This window comes from Myotis daubentonii, chromosome 12 (assembly GCF_963259705.1).
Source record: "Myotis daubentonii chromosome 12, mMyoDau2.1, whole genome shotgun sequence".
In the NCBI taxonomy this organism is placed as follows: domain Eukaryota; kingdom Metazoa; phylum Chordata; class Mammalia; order Chiroptera; family Vespertilionidae; genus Myotis; species Myotis daubentonii.
Genome location: NC_081851.1, coordinates 11725336 through 11745545, shown reverse-complemented (window position 1 = coordinate 11745545; position 20210 = coordinate 11725336). Strand labels below are relative to the sequence as shown.

The 20210-nt window shown below is 47.4% G+C and overlaps 1 protein-coding gene and 1 long non-coding RNA gene across 2 annotated transcripts in view; one reads left to right on the top strand and one right to left on the bottom strand.

The window, feature by feature from the left end:
* Positions 1–20210, bottom strand: part of LOC132212997 (uncharacterized) — a 407119-nt gene that overhangs the window by 108611 nt on the left and 278298 nt on the right. The window lies entirely within an intron of this gene.
* LOC132213854 (protein Daple-like) overlaps positions 15180–20210 on the top strand; it is a 35019-nt gene continuing 29988 nt past the window's right edge. The window contains 7 exon segments of the mRNA XM_059660757.1: positions 15180–15263; positions 16276–16416; positions 16854–16972; positions 17672–17753; positions 18067–18103; positions 18106–18209; positions 19893–19946. Coding sequence (XP_059516740.1) covers positions 15180–15263; positions 16276–16416; positions 16854–16972; positions 17672–17753; positions 18067–18103; positions 18106–18209; positions 19893–19946 — 621 coding nt within the window.

Genomic DNA, 20210 nt, shown 5'->3' with positions numbered 1-20210 from the left:
AATCACTGGGTCAAATGGGAGTTCCATTTTTAGTTTTTAATGGAAATTCCATATTGTTCTCCACAGTGGCTGCACCAGTGTGCATTCCCACCAGCAGTGCATGAGGGTTCCTTTTTCTGCGCATCCACACCAGCACTTGTTGTCCGTTGCTTTGTTGATGATAGCCATTCTGACAGGTGTGATATGGTACCACATTATCATTTTGATTTGCATCTCTCAGATGATTAGTGACTTTGAGCATGTTTTCATATGTCTCTTGGCCTTCCATATGTCTTCTTTCGAAAAGTATCTGTTTAGGTCTGTTGCCCATTTTTTGACTGTTTATCTTCATTTTGTTAAATTGTATGAGTTCCCTGTAAATGTTGGAGATTAAACCCTTATCAGTGATAACATTGGCAAATATGTTCTCCCATGCAGTGAGCTTTCTTATTGTTTTATTGATGGTTTCTTTAGCTGTGCTTTTGAAAGCTTTTATTTTGATGTAATCCCATTTGTTTATTTTCTGTTTAGTTTCCATTGGCCTAGGACAGTGGTCAGCAAACTCATTAGTCAACAGAGCCAAATATCGACAGTACAATGATTGAAATTTCTTTTGAGAGCCAAATTTTTTTTAAACTTAAACTAGATAGGAAGGTACATTGTTATTAACTTAACTAGGGGCCCGGTGCATGAAATTCGTGCACTGGGTGTGTGTGTGGGGGGGAGTGTCCCTCAGCCCAGCCTGCCCCCTCTCACATACTGGGAGCCCTCAGGCGTTGACCCCCATCACCCTCCAATCGCAGGATCGGCCCCTTGCCCAGGCCTGACGCCTCCGCCAGAGGTGTCAGGCTTGGACAGGGGACCCCCATCTCCCCCTGATCACTGGCTCTGGCCCCCGCCCAGGCCTGAGGCCTCTGGCCCAGGAATCATGCCTGGGCAGGGGACCCCCATCTCCCTCTGATCGCTTGCTCCACCCCCCGCCCAAGCCTGACGCCTCTGACCCAGGCTTCAGGCCTGGGCAAGGGGACCCTCATATCCCCCCAATCCCCGGCTCCGACCCCCACCCAGGCCTGATGCCTCAGCCAGAGGAGTTGACCCTCATCACCCTCCGATCACCAATCACCGGATCGGCCCCTTGACCAGGCCTGAGGCCTCCGGCAGATGTGTCAGGCCTGGGCAGGGGACCCCCAGCTCCCCGTGGTTGCAGGCTCCGTCCCTGCCCAGGCCTAACGCCTCTGGCTGAGGCATCCGGCCTGGGCAGCGGGGACCCGCAGCTGCAGCGGCCCCGCGATCGTGGGCTTCGCTTTAGGCCCAGGCAAGGGACCCCTAGCTCCTGGGACTGCCAGCTTCTACCGTGCCCAGCTCCCATCGCTGGCTCCACCCCTACTTCCTGCTATCACTGGCCAGGGTGGCAAAGGCACCTGATTCTCCGATCATGGCTGGGGGGCAAGGCAAAGGCGGCCCCAGGGCGGCCTTTGCCCTGCCCCCCAGCTCTTAGCTCCCCCCTGGGTTTCCGATCACTGTCAGTGGCAGGGGGCTTCTTCCTGCTTTCCCTTTCGCCTCCCTGCATTGTGCCTACATATGCAAATTAGCCGCCATCTTGTTGGCAGTTAACTGCCAATCTTAGTTGGCAGTTAACTGCCAATCTTAGTTGGCAGTTAACTGCCAATCATAGTTGGCAGTTAATTTGCATATAGCCCTGATTAGCCAATGAAAAGGGTATCGTTGTACGCCAATTACCATTTTTCTGTTTTATTAGATAGGATTAGGTACTCCTAAGCTGGCCTTTGCAAAAAATGTCCTCAATCTGATTGAGGTATTTTCGCTGAGGTCGACCCCTTCCAACTCTCACATCCATACTCATCTTGTATACTTGTTTCGTCTATCTCCTTTCGTTCATCCTCTCTATATGTCCAAACCATCTCAAAATACCTTTCTCAATCCTCGACACTACATCTTCTTTCACCCACAACGTTCCCTAAAATTAACTTAATAAACTTTACTTAAGGTTTTAAGTCAACTTCGCACTGTTCATGCGCGCCGCATGTGGTATTTTATGGAAGAGCCACACTCAAGGGGCCAAAGAGCCTCATGTGGCTCAGGAGCCGAGGTTTGCCAACCACTGGCCGAGGAGCTGTATCGGTGAAGAAATTGCTTCAGCATATGTCTGAGATTTTGCTGCCTGTGGATTCCTCTAGTATTTTTATGGTTTCCTGTATTATGTTTAAGTCCTGTATTTATTTTGAGTTTATTTTTGTGTATGGTGTAAGTTGCTGGTCTAGTTTCATTTTTTTTTTTTTTTTGCAAATACCTGTCCAATTTTCCCAACACCATTTATTGAAGAGACTGTCTTGACTCCATTGTATGTTCTTGCCTCCTTTGTCAAATATTAATTGGGAATAGTGGTTTTGGTTGATTTCTGGGTTGTCTATTCTATTCCATTGATCTATATGTCTGTTCTTGTGCCAGTACCAGGCAGTTTGGAGAACAGTGGCTTTGTAATACAACTTGATAATTGGTATTAAGATCCCTGCTACTTTGTTTTTCTTTCTCAGGATTGCTGCAACTAATCAGGATCTTTTTTTATTCCAGATGAATTTTTGGAAAGTTCGTTCTAGGTCCGTGAAATATTCCATTGGCATTTTAATGGGGATTGCATTGAATCTATAGATTGCTTTGGGTAGTATGGACATTTTAATGATGTTGATTCTACCAATCCATGAGCACCGGTATGTTCTTCCATCTGTTTCTGTCTTCCTCTATCTCTCTTTTCAGTGTCCTGAAGTTTTCTTAGTATAGGTCTTTTACGTCCTTAATTGAGTTTAGTCCTAGGTGTCTTAATTTTTTTGGTGCGATGGTAAATGGGGTTGTTTTTTTTGGTCTCTTTTTCTGTAAGTTCACTGTTGGTGTATAGAAATGCCATAGATTTCTTGGCATTAATTTTGTATCCTGCTATATTGCTAAATTCACTTATTCTAATAATTTTTTGATGGAGTCTTCAGGGTTTTGTATGTACTGTATCATGTCATCTGCGAATAATGACAGTTTTATGTCTTCTTTTCCAACTTGGATACCTTTTATTTCTTCTTCTTGTCTAATTGCTATGGCTAGCACTTCCAGAACTATGTCAAACAGGAGTGGTGAAAGTAGGCATCCTGTTTTTAGGTGAAATGGTTTTAGATTTTGCCCATTCGGTATGATGTTGGCTGTAGGTTTGTCATATAAGGCTTTTATTACGTTGAGGTATGATCCCTCTATTCCCATTTTGCTGAGGGTTTTTTTTTTCTTTATCAAGAATGGTGTTGGATTTTTTCAAATGCTTTTTCTGCAACAATTGATATGACTATGTGATTTTTATCTCTCAATTTGTTTATGTGATGGATCGTTTATTGATTTGCAGATATTGTACCACCTTTGTATCCCTGGGAGAAATCCTACTTGGTCATGTTGTATGATCTTTCTGAGGTAATGCTGGATCTGATTTGCTAGAATTATGTTGATGATTTTGGCATCTATGTTCATGAGGGATATTGGCCTCTTTCATTGTGTTGTCTTTATCTGGTTTTGGTATTAGGGTAATGCTGGCTTCATAGAATGAGATTGGAAGTGTTCCTTCCTCTTGAATTTTTTGGAATAGTCTGAGAAATATAGGTTTTAATTCTTACTTGAATGTTTGATAAAGTTCCCCTGTGAAGCCGTTTGGCCTGGGCTTTTGTTTGCTGGAAGCTTTTTCATGACTGCTTCAATTTCTTAAATAGTTATCGGCCAACTGAGATTTTTAGATTCTTCCTGATTGAGTTTTGGAAGGTTGTGTTTTTCTAGGAATATGTCAATTTCTTCCAGGTTGCCTAGCTTGTTGGAATAGAGTTGTTCATAGTATTTTTTAACAATCCTTTGCATTTCTGTGGCGTCTGTTGTTATTTTGCCTCTTTAATTTTGGATTTTGTTTATTTGGGTCCTCTCTCACTGAAGGGGGTGTAAGTTCCCTCTCTAGAAAAGTCTGGTAGAATCTATTTAAAAACACACATGCTTTTCCCACTATTTGCATTGTTTTGAGAGAATCTAGTGAATAAGTACAAATTATATAAGGAGATTTATTGCACAGTTATTTGCAATGGCAAAACGCTGGAAACCACTTCTATTTTCATCAATAGAAAATTAGTTGAAGAACTATGGTATCTATGCTATGAAATATCAGGTACCTCTTAAAAATAAAGAGATGTGTGTGTGTGTGTGTGTGTGTGTGTGTGTGTGTGTGTGTGTTGAACTGGAGGGATGGCCATGATGTGTTATTAAGTAGAACAAAGTAGTAAGTGGAAAAAGCAAGTTACCGAGAATGTGTAAAATACTGTCCCATTTTTCACTTACAGAAGAAAAACTGCTATACAAATATATAAATCTACACATGCACACATGTATGAAAGAAGAAACACATATATATTTATGTAAAAATCTGGAATAATACCCACACACAGAAACTATTAACTTTGGTGAGTATGAAGGAGAGGGATTATAGAGAGGACAGGGAAAATTAACTGTTTGTATATCTTCTTGTTTAGTTTGGCTTTTTTTCAGTGATTCTGCATTATTTTTATAATGTAAAAAATATAATAAAATATTTTAAATGAACATAAAATATTCTGACCCTGTACTATCAATAAGTTAAATAATATTATCAACACCATATTTTCTTCTTTTTAAAAAATTGAGATATAATTGGCATGTAACATTGTATTAGTTTTGGGTATACAACTTAATGATTTGATATTACATGTTTTGCAAACGATCACTACAATAAGTCTAGTTAATAGCCATTACCACACCATTATAATTTTTTTCTTGTGGAAAATACCATAATAATTAAATCATCAATTTATTCATTCACTAATTCACCCCATTGGCTCTGCATCCAGTTGATCCATATTCAGTGATGCCTGACATATGCTACATTGTAGGGCACAGCAGGGAACAAACCAGAGCCAGATGGCACCTTCAAGGTCCACAAGGTAGAACAGGTATTAAACTAGTAAAGCATATGAACAGATTGTGAAGAGGCCACAGAATAAAAACAGGGGATCCTGTGAGAAAATCCTAGGGTGCCTATGAAGCTGCTTGGAGCGTGTGACCAGGAAAGTCACTCTGAGAAGAACACGCATAAACTGGGACCCAAGGGTTGAGATGTAATCAAGAATTGGCCAAGAGCTGAGAGGAGCATGGGCCACTGCTCAGGGGGGACTGGCTGTAAGGAGCATGTGTTTGAGGTGCACAAGGGATCAGAAGAAGGTCAGCGTGTCTGGAGCCCCCTGAGCAAGGGCAGGCGGAGTGAGAGGAGGTCAGAGAGGGCGGGATCCCGCAGAGCTATGTGAGCCAGGCAGGAGTTTGGCTCTGGTTGTGAAGGACACAGAAAAGGGTGTCACTCCCAGAGGACTGCCAGGGCGGAAGTTATGTTATGAGGCAGGTGCCAGTGACACAGCCCCCAACTCTGAGGGCCCCAGCCAAGTGGTGGGGACATCTGAGCAAGTCACTGCGGTGTGGTGCTGACAGAGGTCGAGGGCACAACCCCTTGTCTCCTGAGGCACATCCCCATCGCGTGCCCGCCACCACTTTGAGCCCAGCACCATGGCACAGATGTCCTTCATTGCACATTATTAGAAGATAAACCCTCCCTCAGTCCTCTGTCCTGGTGTTTCTCACACGGAGCAATGACTTACAGTTTGAAACTATGAATACAAGATTTTGTTAAAGAGCAGATCTTTCTTTCACCTTTGTACCACAGTCAGGCATTTCTCTAGCCTTCTGAAATCCAATAGTTGTTCTGGCCAAAGACCAAAGAGCCCGGCTGTGGGACAAGTTGGTCACCCCCAAGTGCCCCTACTGTGTGCTAGGCAGCGTGAGAAAGTACAGAGAGAAAGTGAAATGTAACCCTTTTCCTGGAGACATTACCAGAATGGGGGTGGTATTTTTGATGCCCAGGTGCCTTTATCTTTTCATTGCTGTGTATGTGACCGACCCTCACCATCCACAGGCACCCATCTCATGGCAAGGAAGGGGGTGGTTTTCTTACCTGGGCAAGAGGAGTGTGTGTGGTTAGGACTCTGAGAGCAGAAAAGAAGGATACACATTTGGAATTCAGCTTTTGAGTGCTAACCAGAATTAACAAGACAGTATTTTGAAAGTCATACCTTATTAAGATGTGAAGTAGACATTCCCTAAGTGCCAGTTACCATAGGAGAAGCCAGACCCGCCTGACTTGAAGTGAGAGCCTAGCTCTGCATTCACTGCCATCAGGGGACCAGGCTTCTGAGAGTGGACACACTGTGGCCGCGTTTCCGGGGCTGCGGCCCTCCGGCCAGCAGGGGGCGCCACCCCGGCCCTCCCTGCTCCCTGCCCTCCACCAGGAAGTCCCGCCCCATCCTGTTCCCAGCTTTCCCCAGGAAGTCCCGCCCCTGCTGGAAGTTGGAGTCCCTGTCTCTGGAAGATGGTGGCTTTCCAGTGCTCATGGCCTCAGGAAGCGCGAGGCAGGCATGGGCTGGAGCACAGAAGGCAGCGGTCGGGGCCCTGGAGCCCTGGAGCGGCTAAGCCCGCAGTGAGGAGTCCGTGCTGGTGCCTTCGGGGCCAGCCCTGTGGCGGAGCAGCGCCCATTGCAGGAGGTCCGTTCCCTCCCCAGAAGGTGGCCAGGGCCGGGCAGGGCAGGGCAGGCCAGGCTTGGTCCTCCTGGCGGGCCCGGCTCTGCGGGCACCAGCTGCGTAGGGAGCCGCCTTCTAAGGTCGGGGTTCCCTCCATCCTCGCCTCGCCAGGCCCACTGCTCCCTGCAGGGTGTAAAGGAGCAGGGGCCTTCCTCCAGCCCTTGTGGATCCAGAGTTTCCCAGCCCCCCCCCCCCGTGTCAGACTGGGACCCCCCCCCAGCCACAGGGTTCTGGCCAGGACAGGATGGCAGGGAGATGCGGGAACTGACCACCTAGCAGGTCAGTTCACTGACGGGAACACGGGAGGTTAATGGCCACTCCTCACTTCACCTTCACTCGTGGCGTGAAGGGCACCAGCAATGACGGTTCCAGGGAAGCCATTGCGGCGCCTCAGCCCAGGGCAGCCCCTGAAGCCTGTGCCCAGCGAGGAGCTCTCCCGACACTACGCCCATGGAACTCCAGTTCTGTGGGGCCAGGAAGGGCCTCCCGGGATGAGAGGGGCACGAAGCCCTTGGCGCCAGTCACTGAGTGGCCCTTGAGTCACTTAAAAATAAAACCAGGTCTCTGCTGATTTGTGTTAAAATCCCATCGAATGAATGTATGTGCTTAAATAACTTCAGTAATATAAACGGCATTGCTATTTTTAAATGCTATATTAAGTTATATTTTATTTTGAAGACATCAAATTAATTTAAAATTTGAGAAAATTTGATATAATAAAATAATCCCATTCGTGTGTTCAAAACATCCAACCTGAGTGGCTTTTATGAATGATTTTTTTCTTGATATCTAAAGAATTCTAATTTCTCTTTTTTAAGTTATATTTGAACATAATATAGTGGCACTTCAGGTTTATCTTTAGTGAAGGGGCTCAAATGGGGAGTTTACAGGTTACATTTATTTATTAACTAAAGAATATTCCAAGTCTATAGGAGCTGGCCTCTGTGAAGTCATCGTACCATCCTGCCCATTGGTGTTTAGTGTTTGCATTTTGTCAGTGACACATGTATATCCTGTTGAGCTCACCTGCACCCACACTTTAGCCCCCACTAATCTGTTCTCCCCCCATTTTCTTTTTCTGGCTTTTGTTCCCCAATGTTCAAACCTTTCCCATCAAGTGTCTGAGTGGCTGGTCACACCTGCTAGTTGTCCGGCACAGCTGTGTTCCTCCAGGTCTAGGTCTCACTTCCTGACTGGACCGTTGACATCAATCCAAGTCATCCTACTTCTACCTCTTCCTCCTCCAGTCTCAGCCTGCATTTCAGAATGACTGCTGTTAGATATGCATTGTTGTGCAGCGTTACAGACAGAGATGCGTTTGAACACTTCTAACAGTGCTATTTTGCCAGGGGACCAGATGGCTGCTGGCCAAAGCACACCACCTTGTAGGAGATGAGGGGGTGTACTTACAGGGGAGATTTGAGAGCTGTGGCAGATCGCTCTGTGCTTCATTCACCAGTCCATGCTGTTGTGCATCAATACTGTACACTCAGACTGGTTTGCAAAGATTATGCCCTGTCGAAGTGTACACCCTATCATATGTATATCTATGTGTTAATTTTAATATATTTTTGTTGACTTCAGAGAGAAAGGGAGAGGGAGATAGAAACATCAATGATGAGAAAGAATACCTGATGGGTTACCTCCTACATGCCCCCTATTGGCAATTGAGCCAGAAACCCTGGGCATGTGCCCTGACTGTAATTGAACTGTGACCTCCTGGTTTACAGTGGAATGTTCAACCACTGAGCGACACTGGCCCGACTTAGGCATTAATTTTTAAAGTACTGACTCTTTAAACATAAACATCTAATTTTGTTGAAAAGAAGGATCCCTGAGAGTAACTTGCCAGCATGATTGTCAAGTGTGTGCTTGCAAGGTTCATTGTTCCTGTACTGGGACCTCCCCAGTCACAAAGCTGACTGGCAGCCATATCTGAGTTTCCATCAGCGTGGCTCTCACTGTTTTCTCCACCCTGGTTATTCCCTGAGACCTCACCACATCCAATTTGCAGCCCTACCCAAGCTGGTTGTAGCCAATTTTCCATATGAGTGGCCTATCCTGGCTCAGGCTTCAGACTTTGCTAGAATCTCAAACAAGCAGCAGCTGGCATCGAACCTATCAATAAAAGGCCGAAGACTCTGTACTATCACCAGCCTGTTTGGCTTTACAGCTGGGTCTTGCCTGGGCACTTCCTAGCCCAAAACAAATAGCAGCCATCTGCAGATCTCTCTGTAGCTCCTGCTAGGTGGCCCCAGGCAGTGGCTGACTTTGCACCTCCTGGAGGCCCCAAAGCCAATGAATCTGGAGGACAGCTTCATATCATAACAGATTACAGCTCTGCACACCCACAAGCAACACACTCAAGGAGCTGACTCAGTGAGCACCAAAGCCCCACTGAAACAAGTCCTGTTCCATATGGGTGTCTCCTGCACAGAAGCTCTTCCATTTGGGATGCAGCTGGTCCTCACAGCCCATCAGCCTGGAAATCAATTCCTCCCAGTGATAGCAATAGCAGTCAATTCTCAACTACAACAAGACTGTGCACACAGCCCACACAGGAGCACACCTAGAATGCCCTCTCATGTGACTGGGGAGTCTGAGCCACTAGGCCCTACAGGAAACCTAATATACAAGTTATCTCTACCAATTCCAGGAGACATAGTAGTTCTACCTAATACATAGAAACAAACACAGATACAGGGAAGCTGCCAAAGTACAGAGACAATGAAACATGTCACAAATGAAAGAAATGGAAGTAAGCAAACTCCTGGAGACAGTGTTCAAAAAAATAGTTCTAAGGTCACTCAAAGATCTTAATGAGAGTTTCAAGGGACTTAATGAGAGCTTTAAGGGAATTAATGAGAGATTCAAGGGACTTATTAAGACTTTCAAGGATCTCGGTGAGAATGCCAAAGACATAAAAATAGGACCAGTGAGAAATTAAGCATATACTAACTGAAATAAAGAATAATTTACAGGAATTCAACAGTAGAATAGAGGATTCTGAGAATCAAATAAATGATTTGGAACATGAGGAAGCAAAGGGCACCTAATAAGAAGAACAAAAGGGAAAAGAATAAAAAGGTATGAAGATAATGTAAGGAGCCTCTGGGACAACCTCCAGTGTACCAACATTCCCATTATGGGGGTTCTAGAAGGAGAAGAAAGAGAGAGCAATATCTTGAAAACCTATTTGAATATATAATGACAGAAAACTTCCCCCACATGGTGAAAGAAATAGTCTTACAAGTTCAGGAAACACAGTAAGTCCCAAACAAGATGAATCCAAAGAGGTCCACATCGTAATTAAAATGCCAACCGTTAAAGAAAAAGAGAGGATTTTAAAAGCAGCAAGAGAAAAGCAATTAGTTACCTACAAGGGAGTACTCATATGACTGTCAGCTGATTTCTCAACAGAAACTTTGCAGGCCAGAAGGGAGTGGCAAGAAATTACGAAAGTGATGAATAGCAAGAACCTATTACCAAGGTTACTCTACCCAGCAAAGCTATCATTTAGAATTGAACATCACATAAAGAACTTCACAGACAAGAAAAAGCTAAAGGTCTTCATCCCCAACAAGCCAGTATTACATGAAATGTTGAAGGGTATTCTTAAAGAAGAAGAAGAAGAGGCAGAAGAAAAAATATGAACAACAAAATGGCAATAAATACATATCTATCAGCAATTGAATTTAAAAATCAAAATAAATGAACAAGAAATCTAATGAACAAAATAAACTGATGAATAAAATAGAATCAGAGGCATGGAAACAGAACAGACTGACAAATTTCAGAGGAAAGGAGTGAGAGGGGTATGGGAAGATATTAAGGAAAAGTCTTATATGCATATATGCATTACCTAAGGACACAGACAATAGGGTGGTGAAGGTCTGGAGTGGGGTGGGATCTGGGTGGATGGGGGCCCTGGAAGGCAAAGGGGGGCATCTGTAATGCTCTCAGCAATAAAGATTTTCCTAAAAAAAAAAAAAAAAAGGATATTTAGATGTGCCCTGACTGTAATCAAACTGAGACCTCCTGGTGTCATAGGTAGATGCTAATAAATATATTAAAAATACTTAATTAGCTGAAACCGGTTTGGCTCAGTGGATAGAGCGTCGGCCTGTGGACTGAAAGGTCCCGGGTTCGATTCCGGTCAAGGGCATGTACCTGGGTTGCGGGCACATCCCCAGTGGGGGATGTGCAGGAGGAAGCTGATCGATGTTCCTCTCTCATCGATGTTTCTGGCTCTCTATCTCTCTCCTTTCCTCTCTGTGGAAAATCAATAAAATAGATTTAAAAAAATTAAAAAAAATACTTAATTATGATATATACATATATAAATAAAAATAAAATATGGTCTGTGTTTCATTTATTTCTTTTTAGGTGCTACAATAAATAGTAATCACAATAGAATTAGCTATGTTATCCTAGTCTTTTTATATCATCCTATCTAATAAAAGGCTAATATGCAAATTGACCTAATGGCAGAAAGACCAAGCTAGAATGCTGTGACATGCACTAACCACCAGGGGGCAAATGCTCAACACAGGAGCTGCCCTCTGGTGGTCAGTGGGCTCCCACAGGGGGAGCAGCTCAGCCAGAAGCCTGGCTCACAGCTGGCGAGTGCAGGGGCAGTGGCAGTGGCAGGAGCCCGCCTTTGCAGCAAAGCTAAGGATGTCCAGCTGCCCACAGGGAGCCCCAGACTGTGAGAGGGTGCAGGCCTGGCTCAGGCCTCTAGTAGTTCATAAAATATGACCTACAAAATTTCCTGTCTCCCACCAGAAACTGTTGCCTGTCATACCTCTTCGATTTGTTGTGTTTGTTCTGTGGCACTATTGAACACATGGCACCAGGTACTGTCAGAGGCGGAGATTCAGGACATGACAAGGTGTTCTGTTTTTGACACATCTTTATATATCGCTATAAACTGTATAATAAGAATCCTATTTAATAACTTAGGTAGAGTTTTTAACAGAGTCCTCTTTCGGGTGTTGCCTTATCTTTACCTTTTCTCTCCTTTGCTTTGTATACATGAACACATTATGGTATCTAGGGTTGTGAGGGAAAAGATAATAGAAAGGTTAGGACATTCTGGATTTCCCTTTTTTCAAGGTTTACTGCTGAGGATCATCTTTTGTTTTATAGAGTAACACTTTGTTAAAGGAAACTTCAAAAGCAACTAATTCTTCATATAATAATTTTTACATTATCTCCATGAAAAGAATCTGTATCTTGAGCAAAGCACCACTGGTAACTCTATATAAAACCAAAATCATTCATTTTCTGTTGCATGGGGCCTGCTCTTTTAGGACTCAGCTGAGCCACAGCACAGTGCAGAGGAGTCACTGAATGCGCAGACTGTCCACTGCTCCTGTCTGAGTCGCGCTTGATGATTTTGGACAGCGCTTTTTGGCATTATTGATTTTTGTTAGAAAAATACACGGGACATATAGTTGGCTGTGTCACCTTAGGTTGATATTTGCTTTGTAAGAGGGCATTGAAAAAGGAATATTTCCTATTTTTTATTTCCAATTGTGCTTTTAACTTTGTAGACATACTGGAGACTTTGTTGATTATCTCTCCCACAGAAATAATCATTGGAACACTCCTTGGAGAAAGAAAATCCAAGATAGTCTCTGTTCTCCTAAGCCCTCTAAAGCAACAGTCACCAACCAGTGGCCCGCAGACCACTGGTGGTCCATGAGGTCCAAAAGGTTGGCAACTGCTGCTCTAAAGAGCTCAATTTTTTCCTTCCCACTTTCTTTGTATTTGCAAAATGAAGGCTGGGAAGAGGCTTTCTAAGTAATTATGTTATAAAATCTAGGTCACATATTTTTATTTCATGAATGAAAGGGTACACACCTGTCCAGTTCTTTATCTTTTTAAAAAAGTATATATTTTATGGATATTGCAAAGAGGAAGGGAAAGGGACAGAGAGTTAGAAACATCGATGAGAGAAAAACATCAACCAGCCGCCTCCTGCACATCCCCTACTGGGGATCGGGCCTGAGACCAAGATATATGCCCTTGACTGGAATCTAACCAGAGAGGGATCCTTTAGTCCGCAGGCCGACTTCCATCCACTGAGCCAAACCAGTTAGGGCTGTCCAGTTGTTAACACTTTTGCTTTATTAATAACTTTCTCCAAGTAAGGGATTCTGACTTTTTTGTTTCTCACCTCCCCTCTTCCTCATTCTCTTGCAAAATCCCACATGTACAGTCCACATATCTTAAGTGTAGAGATGTTTGCTAATGACTCATCATGTGTTTAAAGACTATTATTCAACTTTTCACAACTAGGAATCTGATTGTAGAGCTGTATCTATTGATTTCCAATCCAACAGCAGAACGTTCTGAGGGTCTGACTCAGATGGCAGTAAAACTGCTTGTATAAATAAAACAATTGAATTGTTGGTTTAGTTCGAGTCAAGGTATTCTCTGAAACTATTGGGAATTTTGATAGGAATTTATAACTATTAAAATTTGGAAATTACTTTCTAAGTTTTCTAAGATTTAATAGAACCATTTTCTTTTCATCCTAACCTGAGGATATGCTTATTGATTTTAGAGGGGAGGGGGAAGAGATAGAGAGACAGAGGTGGAGAGAGAGAGAGAGAGAGAGAGAGAGAGAGAGAGAGAGAGAGAGGGAGGGAGAGAGAGAGAATCATTTAGGTAAGAGAGCAACATTGATTGGTTGCCTCCCATATACACCCTGACTGGGGATTGAACCCACAATCTAGGTATATGGCCTGACTGGAATCAAACCCACAACCTTTCAGTGTATGGAATGATGCTCCAGCCAACTGAGCCATAGCAGCCAGGGCATGGAACCGGTTTTTCAGGATAGAAAACCTTATATTACTCCTAGAATTTCTGCATACCTGAGGTCCAAAGTTCAGCTAAGTCAGTGGGAGTTGATGGAACACCTGGAGGCCTTTGAGTTGATTGAATGAGCTATAATGTGTGCAACATGCTCATCACTGTGCCTGGCTTGCACTCACTCTTGTGGTTTCAGTCTGCCTGACCCTGTTTTCTATGTCACCGTTATGTGTTTTCTTTAAAACAGTTCTAGTCCCATAAATTGTGCTGCATTTCTCTGAAACCTTGGCCCTGAAATTTGGAAGCAGAGAGTTTAAAATTTTAGTATCCAGTTAATATCTCATTGGCATAAGCTCATATAATCAACCATTATTCAAATCCTGATTTGCATAATTATTAAAGAAATTCATCAAGAATCTCTAAGTTATATGTAATTTGCTGTGTTCTCAGTTCAGGTAACTACATTTATAAATTTGTTTCCTATTTCGGTCACATTTTGTTTTGCATTATTTTAAATCTCATCATGCTTCCCACAAATGAAGGCTGTTAGACTTTTGGTAGGTTTTATAAGAGGAATTGATTTAGGTGAGTATGAAAAAATAACACCTGCAGGTGGGCTTTTTTTTTCATTTTTGTTCTTTGACTTTAGGGAATTTGTAATATTTATTGGAGCTGGATAGTTACTAAAAATGCTAACTGGTACTTTGTCCCCCCTCTATCATAAGTCCAAAGATTTCATTTACTTAAAAAATTAAATTTATTTTAAATCAAAATAAAATTTTTAGTTAACCAAAATAAAACGATTACTAGTTTAGAAAATAATTAAAACACTTCTACTTCATTGATTGACAACCTAGATGTTTAAATTTGTTCTGACATACCTGCATATCTGTTCTCTAAATGTCTTTCTTGCATGTGCTAGTTTAATGCTCCTTGTACAGAAAGCTATGCGCAGGCTCTTTTTGTTAAAATATTTCCCAAATATGCAGCTTTATTTTGTTCATTTTTCTTTCCTCTAAATTACTTACTAGTTAATATTCTATCAAATCATTTTGTAGGCAGCTGACTGGTGGGTTTAGGTGTTGTAATGTATGAACTACTAACTGGAGGGTCTCCGTTCACTGTGATGGGAAAGAGAACTCCCAAGCTGAGCTACTAGGTCAGACTTAATAAAACGAATGGCTACTTCAAAGGAACTGATCAAATTTCTGCAATTTGGCTGATGGAAAAAATAATTAAAAATGGAGATTGGCAAATTTATGTTGAAGTGGTTAATTTACATTTATAAGTACATAGGATATAGACATAGACCTTTTATATTTCCTCATATTTTATGTGCCCAGAATGATTTTAAATTTCATAGGGAGTGTGTCATAATTTTTGTGTATTCCAAAGCACTTAGCATTGGCCGGGAGCTGCCATAGCCTCTGACCCAGCTGTGTTCCCTGCTAGAGCCCTTTGGAATATGGGTCCCAGAGCAGTTAGGAATACAGGCTCAAGAGCCGTTTAGAACTTGGGGCAAAGAGCCTTTTTCGAATGTGGAGCAAATAGCAGTTTAGAATGTGGTGCAAACAGCAGTTTAGAATGTGGGGTGATGAGCCATTTGGAATGTGGGGTGAGTAGCCGTTGGCACTGCTTGGCGCAGAGCTGGTGGGCACAGAGACGGTGGGCCCAGAGCCTGTGTGCATAGCGATGGACGGTGGACACAGCCTCAGGATGGACGTTACTGTACGAGAGCTCATGGAGCTCTTTCTGCAGAGCACGCTGGTGGCGGGGGTGAGTGCACCTGCCTCCCTGTCCCATTGCGGGTGCCCTGGCTCCTCTCCCGCCCCCCTGGGGTCTCCACAGACCCCACCCTCCTGGACCCTAGCAGTCCTGGGACTCAGGGCTCTTCACAGGTTTCCAAACTGGGGGCGGGGGTCCTGGCCTGGGAACCTGAGGGGTTTCCTACTCTGGAGCCCATGCACTAGGTGCAGGACCCCCTGGCGCTTCCAGCCCTGGACTGAGATGAGTTCACTGCTCCTGCCAGGGGGCAAGGCTGCGGGTCCAGGCTCTAGATGGTTTCGCTCAGTGGTTAGAGTGTTGGACTGCCGACCAAAGGGTCACAGGTTTGATTCCCGTCAAGGGCATGTCCCTGGGTTGAAGGAGGTGATGTCGGCAGGTGGAGGAGAGGCTGCCCAGTGAGGATGAGGCCATGGGCCTGCGCTCACACCCGGCAGAAAGGGGAACCAGGTGGTCCTGTGTGGCCTGTGGGGATGAGATACAGGCTCTCCTGAGAAGTATTTCAGGTTATGAATGGTTTCCTCAAAATATAAGATTGTCATGGACCCAACCTTCTGACATAAGCGCTCTGATATTTTGCCATCTTCGCGTTAGATTTTATTTGCAGAATAAGATGCCATCCCTCCTGACCCTCCCCTCCCAGGCTTACCCTCTTTGTGTGACACATGGATGGTGTGCGACTGAAATCCCTGGGACAGTTGAGGGAGCTCCCACGCTGGGAGGAGTGCTGTCTGGTGGGAAGTCAGTGTTCTTCTTGAGCTAGTGTGACAGCAGCAGTGGTGTGTGAGGAAAGAGCTGGGCTGCAGACTGTGGCTGCACTTGCTGAGGAGCCTGCCCGCCCCTACAGGAACTTGGTGGCTGAGGGTTAATGTCAGTGAGGTGGGTCAGCTGTGGGTGAGTGGGCCTAGGTCCCAGGGGGCATGGCCTTGGGAGGTGGGTGCTCTCGGGGACCCCAGTGCTGATCCCTGCCCGGCCTCCCCAGCACCTTACCCTTGTGTGCCCTCAGGTGACCCGCCACCAGGAGACCCTGTTTAACTTGCAGAGGTTGGAGGCCCCAGACATGGCCCTGGAGGAGCTGGAGTTTCTCTCCAGCAACATGACCTGTCGCCTCAGGAGGCTCTTAATTGAGCAAGACAGTTACAGGGAGGTGTGTTTGCGGGTGGCCCAACAGCCTGGGGGACGGGTGGGGAGGGGCCTGGGTCTGGGGCCCTAGTTATGGCCGCGCTCCTCATCCTGACTTTCTCTCAAGCGTGCACACTGTCTGTCCTCCTGGCCCATTTCGGAGGGGGCAGGGCGTGGGCACTTTCCCTGCAGGGCCCAGTCCCCTGAGACACCTGTGTGAGGACAGAGGTTGAGCTTGGGGAGCCTGATCCATGCCCTCGGCCCTTCTGTCTCACTAAACATATCCTCGCTTCTTAAAAACTCCCCACCTTCTCCTGCCTCCCTCCTGGCTTTGCAGTCGCGGCTGCCATCTTCTCTTGTACTTTCTTCTGTCTTTTGGTCATTCTTCACCACGTTCTAGTGCAGGCACTGTGCCGGGCACAGGAGCACGCTGGTGAGACCCCTCTGTCTGCCCTCCTGTAGCTGGTCGTGACCATGACCCAGGAGTGGAACACCAGCAGCCGCCCCAGCGAGGACACGCAGCCCCTGGCCGTGGAGCTGGCGGACACCAAGGCCACGCTACGCGGTGTCAGGCAGGAGCTGTGAGTCCCCCAGTGACCCGGTCTTTCCGCTATTGTGCCCTGTGTCACCCCCCGTTCCTCGCACATGTCGTTCACTGCCATGCGGTGCAGCGAACGGGGCAGCTCTCACAGTGCCCTGGGGTGACGGGGCTCTGCTGTGAGCTGGGTCCCTGTTGGGCCCTGGGCTAGCCCGCTCCCTCCCCTCCCCGGGCCTGCACAGCAGGGTTCTGCGGGGCCTGTAGGGCTCCGGCCAGTCCAGACCTGGCAGACTCAGAGCAGCAGCCTGCCGCTCAGCCTCGGGCCCAGTGTGGGTGCTCTTGGCTGGAGGGAGGATGTGTCTCTCCCATCCCGTCCGGTGGGCCTGCTCCCCCTTTCCTGCAGCTGGTGATGGCACCATGCCCACTTCCTGGGAAGCTGCCCCCTTCACCTCCCTGCCAGGGGGCCTCCCTGCCTGCCTGACTGTGGAGGGAGCAGTGGCTCTGGGGGCTCCTTCCCTGTCCGCACCCCCAGAGTAAAGCTCAGGTGTGTGGTGTAGTCTGAGAGCTTCAGTGACAACTTAAAGCTCACCTTGGACTCCAGAGCGTTATTGCAGCCCCACGTGCAGACGCCCTCCTCACGCCTAGAAGCCAGGACCCCCTCCTTCCCCGCTGTGGTCTCCCAGGTGGTGGGCTTTCCGGGTGCTTCTGAGGAGCCCTCACCACGTGTTCTCATCGCCCGCAGGGAGGAGAAGACGAAGCAGCTGGCGGACGCCAGGCATCAGTTGTACCAGCTGGTGCTGGTGCTGCAGGAGGCCCGGCGCAATGTGAGCAAGAGGCCTATCGTGTGGGCCGGGGGTGGGGGGCTGGGACGCCCCAGTCACCGGGGCCCCAGGTCCAGGAACGTGACCTGGGACATCTCTGCCTCCCGCTCAAAGCAGCGCTGCCTGAGAGCCAGTTGTCCTGGGAGCTTCTGGGGGGTGACATGCTGCAGTGACAGCATGTGGGGCCCCCACACAGGGGCCTACACATGGACCAGCTTGGCCGCCCCTGGCTTCTCCTGGGGCTGCAGGGACTTGGGCCTTTCCCCAGCCCTGAGGGTGCCCTGAGCCAGGTCCCCTGCCTTTGCCCACCTCCCCGAACATGGAGTTGGCAGCCAGCGCCCAGGCTGCTCCTGCCCCCTCCCTGAGGTGGACTCCCTGAGAGAGAAGGTGAGGCATGTGGAGAGGCTGGAGATGGAGGCGATGGGCCTCAGGCAGAAGGAGAAAGACATAGACTTCTATGCAGCCATATGGAAGTGACCCCAGCAGTGTCAGGCAGCCTGCGGGCACTTGTTTCCTGGTAGAGGGGAGAGGGGCCGTGATGCCTCCCCAGTTGGCCCTCTCCCTGCACTCCAGACTGTCTGCCAGTCCCCTGGGCTCCCTCTGGTAGTGGAAGGAATAGGATTCGGATTGTGGCTGAAAGGCCCTGATTCTTCTAGGACTTGCCCTTCTCCTCCTTCATGCTATAGTGATGACTTTCTATTCACTGATCTTTTTCTTTAAGACTCCTTGTAATCTCTATGGCTAAATCTTACCAGGACTGTTTCCTCATCTATAAAACAGAGATAACTGTACTAGTCCGTGAGGTTTATACAATGAAAGAGGTAAAATACCTGGTATTTGGGCAAGTCCCATATGAAGCTCACCGTGGTGTAGCCTACTCAGATCCCGAGGTTATGGGCCTGTTCAGGGGAGGGTGTCAGGGCTGAGGGGGTATGGAGACCAAGACCCAGGCAGGGTTACTGATGCTCTGACCATGCACCCAGCTGCCTCATGTGAGCAGTGGGTTCAGGACCCTCTCTTCCAGTCTTGTTTGCTCCTCCCACCTACTCAGGGAATGGTTGTTCCCGCAGGAATGTTGGTGGCTCACTGCTCTGGCTCCTGGGGAGAAGGCACCCTGGGTGCTGTGCCCAAGCAGCCCGGCCCAGGACGGGTGGGGGTGGGAGGCCAGCTCTCGGCTTTGTCCTGGAAATGGTCCCCTGGCCCTACTGGTGATGAAGGGCATCAATCTGCAACACAGACAGGTGTGGGGCACGGGCACCCTCACTCACAGGTAGGAGGGTTGCGGAAGGTCATGTGCAAGCTTCCCCAGGCTGCCGCCTCCACAGCCTCCTGCACACGGGGAACCTAAGGCAGGCCCACATCTCAGCCAACACTCTGCCCCGTGGATGGGGGTAGGTTTCAGGGCTCAGCCCCTGTCTCCGTGTCTTTTCCGGGCCTGTCCAAGCAGCCTCGCTCAGTCATGCAGACGCAGTGACTGAAGGCCTGTGTGGCGCCAAGCCCTGCGCCAGGAGCAGGGGATCTAACACAAAGCGAGACTCGCTCCTGGCACTGGGGAGCTTCTGGGCTTTTGCAGGGTTTCCTGTGGGAACCCCTGTTCCGTGTTCTCAAGGTGCGTGCCTCTGGATAACAGCAGCAACATTTTTAATATCCTATTTAATAAGAGCCTAATATGCAAATTGTCCCCTTGGATGGGAGTTCCACAGGGAGGCCAGGAGTCCGACTGCTTGCTATGACATGCGCTGACCACCAGGGGACGGCGTGGAACATTGCTGGCATTGGCAATGCGCTGTGACCTCTTGCTGGCTAACCAGGAGCTGGGGTGACAGGGATGGAAGTGCTGTAAGAATGCGAGCTCGTTCTCACTCCCCCTGCAACCCTCCCCCAGGACGCCAGGGCTCGCCCGCCAGGGAAGCCCCTGAGCTCAGGTGCTGGGTGCCCAGGAGGAGCCCACCCTGCACCCGCACAACCTCTTTAAGGTGAGCCAGGCCACAGCAGCCGGGACCACAGGGGCTTGTGGGGCTCCTGGTGGGTTCGAGCAGGAGCTGGTCTGCAAGGCCGGCCAGGAGAGAGCGTGCTGCCCGCCGTGCTTCCGGGGGACACCACTGGGTGGACCAGAGGCCTACACTGCTCTCTGGCCCACAGTGTCTGGCCTTGCTCACCACATCTCCGTATGGAGACTTGGGCACCATGACTCAGGTATGGGGGGGAGGGGGGTGCATAGAGGCCAGGGGCCCAGAGGTCAGCTGTGACCTGCCCTTCCACACCAGGCGCTCACCCTTCGATCTCCGGCCAGGCCTAGGGACCAACCCAGCAGGAATTTCATGCACCAGGCCTCTAGTCAATTAATCATTTTGCTGTGAAACTAGTAATGTCTTACACTTTCCATTAGTAAATGAATTACAAGAGAAATAGAGAGGTCCATGGAGACCAGGCCACATAGAGGATGAGTCACACTGTTCT